The 9,415-nt window shown below is 19.0% G+C and overlaps 1 protein-coding gene across 1 annotated transcript, besides 2 other annotated features; it reads right to left on the bottom strand.

The window, feature by feature from the left end:
- Positions 1-651: 651 nt before the first annotated feature.
- On the bottom strand, positions 652-1,209 carry PGAL8A_00378100 (fam-g protein; the record flags this gene model as incomplete). Its single annotated transcript, XM_028674695.1, has 2 exons — positions 652-1,005; positions 1,135-1,209. 2 exons carry the CDS (start codon positions 1,207-1,209, stop codon positions 652-654), a joined length of 429 nt encoding a protein of 142 aa, XP_028531022.1.
- A 3,552-nt stretch (positions 1,210-4,761) lies between these two features.
- Positions 4,762-5,180: a repeat region.
- Positions 5,181-5,523: 343 nt separating this feature from the next.
- Positions 5,524-7,390: a repeat region.
- The last annotated feature ends 2,025 nt before the right edge of the window (positions 7,391-9,415 follow it).

Below are 9,415 nucleotides of genomic sequence, written 5' to 3'. Positions count from 1 at the left end.
TAGAACTTTCTCTACCAGTTTAATGAATTTAAATATAATTTCGATATTATAAACCTGTAAACTGAAAATTAAGTAGCTCATTGAGAATTTATTTACTTTAATAAAAATCTTATGTTTTTATTAAGAACGTAAATTTTCATTAAATGTTAATTTTTAAGTACAAAATATTCATTTATAACTTTTAATGAATAATATTCATTTATTCAAGTTCATTTTACTTAAAAAGGGCAAAAAAAATTTAAATTATATTATTATCATTAACAGCGAAAATTTTACTCTCAAAAATGTAGAATATTCTCATAAAAATATTTCTTTCTAAAAATTTTTTCTCTCTTAATAATTTTATTTTTTTTCTTCAAGGAAAATAAAATATAATTCTATAAAAAAATGTAAAGCAAAATATTGATTTTTTTAAGTAGCACTTGTGCATGACTTATTAAGCATTTTCTTTTCATATATTAATTTTTATTTTAATAAAGGTTAACAAAGTCTTTTTTTATCCAATTCTCTAGTTTTTAATGTTTTATTTCATGTTTTCATTTTATTTTTTTCTTGTTTTTTATATTGACATGAAAATTTTTCATAATACAAATGAAGATTTTTAGAAATTCAATCAATTAATTTTTTTCTTTTTCCATTTATAATACGATACTAATCAGTCAGTGATAGTATATCTAAAGCCCTTTCTGCTGAAATATTATTTCGATAAGCATTCAATATTTTATCACTACATTTATATCTCATTTTATTTTCTTCATTTAATAAAACATTATCTTCAATGTTTGACACAATATTAGCGATATAACATTTAATATACATGCCCATTAAATAAACTAAATCAACATGACTCATCATTACTTCACCAGATGTGTAATGTTCTACAAGTTCTTTAATATAAGATGAATTTTTTTCTGATATATCACCCTCTGCTAACATTCTTTCGTGTTTTAATCTAATTTTTTTTTGTAATGTATCTTTATTAATCAAAGACTTACTGGAATCATACTATGAGATTAAAAAAAATTGTTTAAAATTTTTTTTCAATTGTTATAGTAATACATTAAGTAAAATTTTTAAAATGATTAGAAATAAAATATATTTATATGTGTTTTTTTTATATGAAGTTTATCTTACGTTGTATAAAAAAGGGAATATCCAAATTAAAAGAAGAAATGCAAAAATTTTTAAATATAAAGTAAATGTTTTCATTTTAATACTATTATAGTCTAATATTAAAGTTAGAGGTATTACTCCAGTTACAAAATAGCTTCTATCTTTACTAATGATAAGTTAGAGGTACGTAATATTGCTTTAGGTAATATTGTGACCTTTGTAAATTTTAAAAATTTTTAAAGTAAAAAATTATTCGTTTATATGAAATGTAATTCTTAATTTTTCATAATTATACATAATGTTACTTTTACATTGTAAGATTAATACTATTAATTTTTCAAAAAATAAAATAAATAAGAACGTATATTTATATGTTAAATAAAAAAATTTTTAAATATGTAAAGTTATTTTTAAAATATTTCATTAAAATTATAATCATCCTTAAAGTAGATAAAAAAATTATATAAGTTAATTTAAAATAAATTAAAATTATAAATTTTATATATTTAATATCAATGAATTCTTTTTTATTTTTTTCTTTGTTTAACTATTAGTTTCTTTACTGTGAATCATGCTAAACTTTAAATTATTATATATATAGTATTTGTTATTTATAGATATAATTTTAGATATATTGGAGATATTATATTTCTATCAAAAAAAAAAAAAAAAAAAAAAAAAAACACTATAAATTAAAAATTTTTCTATGCATGTATTTTTCATACAGTATACTATATTTGTAGTCATTTATAATTATATATGAAACTAATTTTTAATTGCGCATGTTTTTGCTTTAAATGTAACTATTTTGATTTTTCTATTATAATTTTTGTATCCTTATGTTTTCTTTTTATTTTTTGTTATTAATACATGTTTATATAATATATATATACATAATTATTTTTTATCATTATAATTATTTTTTAAAAAAATTTCCTTTTTCAATTACTTTTCACAAAATAAAAAAAAATTATGAAATGCACAAATTCAAAAGAAAAAGTGAAAACATATATATTCTGAAGAAATTATAATAATATATCACTAAAAAAGCACACTAAATTAATTACAATTTAAAAAAAAAAATAACTATTTTTTTAATCATATGTATGCAGTAAAAAGCACGTTTAAAAAAATGATTGCTTATTTTTTCTAAAATTTACCTTTTTAATTAATCTAAAAATTATGAAGAAAATTCTTTTTTATATGAAATATATTGTAAAAATATATATTTATAAATTTTTTTTTTTTTGTAACTAATAATTATAGGTACAAATATAAAATTTAATAAAAACGTTAATTATTATATTAACTAAAAAGATATATCTTTAATTAAATATAATGAATTTTTTCCTAGAAAATACAGGGGTATATATTTTCATTATAATACAAAATGTATCAATAAATAAATATAAAGCAGAATTATAACATATCCTTTTGCATGTGCATTATCATTGCCTTCTAGTTAAATGTGAAAAGAAAGTTACGTACCTTTTTTTTTATCCCTTTTATACATAATCTATAACTTATAATTATTATGAGATTGTATTTATTTTATTTTTTATTTTGTTATATTATATTGTAAACATTTTTAATGCTATTCTTTTATTTTTCCTTATCTTTCTCATAAAATATAAGTAACTCAATTATTGGATTATAAATAATATTATCGACCTATTTTAAATAATATTTAGATAAATATAGAAAAAACATTTTTAATTGTATATATCATATTGCAAGGAAAATAGGCATACATAAAAGCGTAAAGAAAGTATTTATCTTAAAAAAAAAATATTATCACTATAAGTAAATACTTTTAATAAAAACAATTTCTCTAAAAGTAAATGCATCTAAGAAAAAAAATACTTACTCTAAAAAGGAACAAGATATGAAAAAAATATTTATATACTTTATTATTTTATTTTTTTTGTATAAAAAATTAAGAATATAATATCAAATGTAACATACATGAGATATAGTCTAAACTATAGTAATTAATTCATGCATTTAATATTTGATATAAATAATAAAAGTGAATAATCTGATAATGATAAAATAAATAAAGCTTTTTCTACATGCTTTTTATTGATTTATTTTTTTCATATTAGCATGATCACTGAATGAATAATTAACAAATAATTTATATAATAAAAAAGAGTTCAGCAATTGTCTCCTTCAAATTTTACTTTCTTCTAAAATATTTAAGTGCTATAAGACATCTTTATAAGCATTAATAAAGAATTATATTAAGAACTTTTATCTTTTTAATTTAATTTGTAAGAATATTTGATATAACATAAATAAAAATGTATATGCATAAATACTACCTTTTTAATTTTTTAACACTTATTTTAAATTAAAAAATAGTCAAATATTTAATGAAAGTGCGTTTTCATGATTTATATTTTTTTATTATAATAAATAAATGCTGTTTTCCAACTAAAAATACGTAAAATATAATATTATAGTACATTTATACATATTGCTTCATGGTATTGAAATCTTTTAAATAATATATGTATTGTATATTTAAATATTAAAATTATCTAAACAATAGTCCATTAAATGTAGAAATTAATGTAATTATAAATAAGGTAATGTTCATAAAGTAAAAAATATTATTTATAACTATGGTTTGGTAATTGTAACATTAATAAATTAATAGTTAGATAATGCAATCAATTATATACCAATTCACAAAGGTTAAATAATACATAAATAATCATTTATATATACATATTATCATAGTTATTTCTATAGAAATAAATAATATATATATAATTCTTATTATAATAACGTATATGAAATAATTATACTAGTGTAAAAATAACATTCATGGCAATATATAATATATATATGGTTAATTAAAGGATTTATTAACTTTTTTGATGATAAAATTTCAATGTGGAAAATATATATTTATCCATAAGGAGAAGCTAATTAAAAAAAATAAATGAAAAATAAAAAATAGTTGATGTCTTTTATATATATTTTTTTCTTAACATAAATTATTAATTATTTTTTTAAATTTGAATATGTGTGAATTTTATAGAAAAAATTCTCAAAATTTTTTTTTAATATTTTAATAAAAGAAACCTTTCTATTTTTGAAAATTAAATTTTCTTTCTTTCCAGTAATAATTTAAGTATGTTTTTTTATTATTTTAAAGAATTGACTTGATTTTCTAAACACAAATCGTTAGAATAGTAATTAAATGTTTTGTACATGAAAACTAATAATTAAGGAAGGTTTATGTTTTTAATAAAAATATAGTGATTTTTACTAAAGTAGAAAAATAGTCCAGAAAAAAAAAATGAAGAACTTGTAAGAAAAAGAAACAGAATTAACAGTATAGATAAAAATGAAGAATTATACGAAACAATAAAGCAAGAGTGAAATATTTATAAAATTAGAAAAAGTGAATCAACTGTTATTAAGTTACAAAACAATGAAAATGGTATAGGGCTGTGTAAATTCCAAACAAATAATTAAAATAAATTGAAGAGAAGTACACTATTTATTAGATATTCTGTTAATAAAAGAAATTATTAACCTTGTTGATGATAAAAATAATTATTTATACGGAAAATACGTAGTTAGTTATGTGAGTGCTTGATTTATTAACTGGGTGTTTGTTGACTTTGCTAGAGTACTGTTTTATTAACTCGGCGTTCGGTGACTTTACTAGAGTACTTAACAAACAAATTAATAAAGAACATATAGAGTTGCCTCCACGGTTTTGATGTATTTGTTTATATTTTATATGCTTTGAATGAGTGATCCTTATTTACGTAATATACTTCATTCATCATTCTTTAATTTCAATAGGCATTTATTTACATTAATAAAAATCTTTATTCTTATTAAAAATTTAAATCCTTATTGAATATTGACTATTAATTAAATGTAAATTATTTGTTTCTTTATTATGAGTTATGTTCAGCAATTTAAATATATTGTTGTTGAATTAACAAATATAAACAATTAGTAGAAATGCAAATAAATTATATAAATATTAATTAAGTGAAAATTTTATTGTCATATGTATAAAACTTTCTCTCACAAATTAAAAATATAAATATTATGCAAATTAAACTATTTTATGAAAACATTATTATCTTCTTAAGATCTTATTTTTATTGCTGCTAAATCTTCCTCTCTATTTTAATTTTACAAATTTTTCTCTCTTTATTATCCAATTCAATCATTTCATTCATTTCATAAAAAAAAATAAATATCTTTCCTTTTTTTTTTTTTTACGTATCTTCATTTTTCAAAAGAAAAATATATCAAAAAAAAATTCCATCAATTTTTTTATTATTTGTGTGTATGTGTGCATGACAGACTTTGTATCCTTCATTTAACTAGTCCTTTTATTTTCCAAAAAGGTTAATGAAGCCTTTTATTAACCAATGGGCCAATATTAGTAAAGATATTGAAGAATACGTTACAAATTGTTTAGTTTGTCAAGTAATGCGTAATCGGAAATTTAAACCAAATAGTAATCAAGCTATATCAAAACCGAATGTATTTGATATAGTTTCATTAGATATTATAGGACCTAAAACATGGAAAGGTACAAAATACTTTATACAAGTAGGAATAGATCATCATTCACGTTTTATGGTGACTAATATAACTAATAAAACACCTAATGCTACGGACACAATTAACATTATAAAGAAAACATGGATACGCATATTTGGATTCCCTAGAAGTATTTTAACAGATCGCGGTTCAATTTACACTAGTCAAGAATTTCATGATTATGTTACAAAAGAATTACAGGTTAAATTGTGTCATACCAGCCAATATTATCCACAAGGAAACGGTATAAATGAAAGCTCTCATAAAAGCTTAGATTATATCATTAAGACTTTATATGAAGAAAAAGATCTACCTTTTGAAGAAATAGTACAAAATGCAATACTAATATATAATAATACACCTCATGGAGCTTTAGGAGAAACACCCTATTTTGCTATGTTTGGAATATATTGTATCTGTCCAGAGTCTGCAAAATTAGTACGAGAAATAACCTTTGAAATGAGGGTTATATACTTAAACGATAAATGGAAAAACATACATGAAGATGTTAATGAAATCAAAAGTAAACCTATAATTGAGAATAAAAATATTAAGGTTGGAGATATTATCTAATACGAATTATAGGAATACGAAAGGAATCAAATGAAATACTATAGTGGGAATATATAATATAAACCATATTGTTCATTTCCTCATAGAGTAACTAAAATTGAAAGCGGAATTCTGAAAACATTACCTATATATTATAGAGGTAAAGAAGAACAAATTCCAATGTCAAAAATAAAATTGTTGAGTAACAAAACCAGGGAAATATATGAAAGTCAACTGCACAATTTAATACAAGTGACAAATAAGAATAAAAGGAAATTAAATCTGACGCATGATTTGAAGTCTAAGCATTATCTAAATATTCATAAACGGAGTAGTATCATAGGGGACATTATCAACGATAATCAGAACAAGCAAATTGAAAAAGGAGTACAAAAAGGAATTTATGTAATAAAATAATACAAAAATAACAAACTTTAAGTAATAACAATTACTTTCCCATGGTGGTGGAGTATGGTTAATAAAAGGGCTAGTTAAATGAAGAATACAAAGCTGGTCATACACACACAGACAAAAAAAAATTGATGATTTTTTTTTTGTTTGTACTTTTTTTTAAAAAAAAAGTACAAATTCTGTCAGGAATAAAATTTGATAAAAAAATTGATTAAAAAATCAATTAGAAAAATATTTGTTACCAATAAATAAATATTAAAAAAAAAACAAAGAAAAAAAAACATTTTTTTTTTTGGGAATGAATTATGATTTTAATGAATTTTGTAAGAGAAAGTTTTATACATATAACAATGAAATTTTCATGTAATTAACATTCATATAATTTATTTGCGTTTTTACTAATTGTTTATGTTTGTTAATTCAACAGAAATATATTAATTGCTGAATGTAACTCATAATAAATAACTAGTAATTTACAATTAATTAATAATTAATGTTCAATAAGGATTTAAATTTTTAATAAAAATAAGGATTCCTATTAAAGTAAAAAAATGCCTATTGAAATTAAAGAATGATGAATGAAGTATATTACGTAAATAAGGATCACTCATTCAAAGCATATAAAATATAAACAAATACATCAAAACCGTGGAGGCAACTCTATATGCTCATTATTAATTCGTTTGTTCAGTACTCTAATAAAGTTACCGAACACCCAGTTAATAAAACATGCACAAATGTTTAATAAATAAAAATAAAATTGTTTTCTTTAAAATAAATAATCATAAAAATAAGTACTAAATATATAACGATAACCAGAATTTAATTAATCCATACTGAACAAATAAAGATACAAAAAATTTAAACCAACAAACTTCTAATAACTAAAAACTTAATAAATTTTTACTCAATAAACATAACCTTCACCCTTTTCCTTATAACTTGCATATTCCAAATAAATTTTTTAAAANCATATAAAATATATACAAATACATCAAAACCGTAGAGGTAACTCTATATGCTCTTTATTAATTCGTTTGTTCAGTACTCTAATAAAGTTACCGAACACCCAGTTAATAAAACATGCACAAATGTTTAATAAATAAAAATAAAATTGTTTTCTTTAAAATAAATAATCATAAAAATAAGTACTAAATATATAACGATAACCAGAATTTAATTAATCCATACTCAACAAATAAAGTTACAAAAAATTTAAACCAACAAACTTATAATAACTAAAAACTTAATAAATTTTTACTCAATAAACATAACCTTCAACCTTTTCCTCACAACTTGCATATTCCAAATAAATTTTCTAAAATTCAACAATAAAATTTTTATTAAATTTATACCATGACATATTATTCAAATAATTAATTTATCTGTTATCTTCTCTTTTTTTTTTAATATACTTTTTCATTCTTAATCATAATGTCAACTTAATAATATAAATAAATAAAAATAAAAAAAATTATAAAAAATGGTATATAATTATTAAATTTTTAATAATGAAAAACCATAAATATAATCATAAATATTCATAAAAAAATAGGTTTCACCTATAATATTCTTGCGAAAAAAATAATCAACTCCCATAAAAATCATATAAAATGCTAAAAAAAAATAAAACACATTTACTTTGCTCACAGACTTTCTCAGTAAATCATTCATTGTAATTTATATTGTAAAAATATAAATTTAAAAAAAAAAAAAATTGAATAAAATGATAAATTTTATTTTATTTTTTTTTTTATTGTTTTTTATCCAGAAAAATCAAGTTTCATAAATTCATCTCACACTTTTCATTCATTTTTTTTTTCAATGTAATGATATCTTGTTTCTAAGAAATTTTTGTTAAGAAACTATTGTTATTTTTATTTTCTAAAAACATTATAAGATATAATTTAAAAAAAATAATCAAAAAAGAATTTAAATTTTCTTGTATTCATAGTAAAAAATTCTAAAATAATAAAATAATATCTCAAAGAATGTCAAGTACATATATATACATATATTACCAAATAAAAATTGCTTAATAAAAAAACAAAAAGATTAATATAGTTATAATGAAAAAACAAGTGCATTACTTATTAACTTTAATTTTAGCTTTTTTTTTTTTATATATATATTTCTTCAAAGATATAACTATATTATAATGCACTAATTTGTCAGCAAAAATTTAAATATTAAAGTAAAAAAAAATTAGAATAACTTTAATCTTCGTTTAAAGTTTAATAATTTAACAACAAATAATATAGATTTTTATAATTGTAAGTCATTTTTCTATTAAACTTAAAATATTTTTTTTATGAAAATATATATGAATAATTAAAATATTATATTATAACTACTACTTATAGAATTTACATGTATATATATATATATATGTTTTTTTTTTTTTTTTTACGTATTTTATATTTTATAAAAATATTATTTAGATCCTTTATAATAAGAATTATAAGTAATTAAGTACATTATATTATTTATAAACAAACTATATTTTACTTTTTTAATTATATAAATTTACTATTCAAAAAAAAAAAATGCCGTAAAAATATTATATAATAATTAATTTCTTTATTCAAAATACAAAAATTAAATAATCATATCATTATTTGAAACTTACATTCATAATCATATGATTATATAAAAAATTTAAGAAAACACTGAAAAAACACTTAAAATAATTTCTTTTTTTTATACTAATTTTATTTTTTAATTATAATTTCATAACATAACATGATATTTTACT

This window comes from Plasmodium gallinaceum, assembly GCF_900005855.1.
Source record: "Plasmodium gallinaceum strain 8A genome assembly, contig: PGAL8A_v1_106, whole genome shotgun sequence".
Classification (NCBI taxonomy): domain Eukaryota; phylum Apicomplexa; class Aconoidasida; order Haemosporida; family Plasmodiidae; genus Plasmodium; species Plasmodium gallinaceum.
This window is presented reverse-complemented; position numbering and strand designations above follow the sequence as displayed.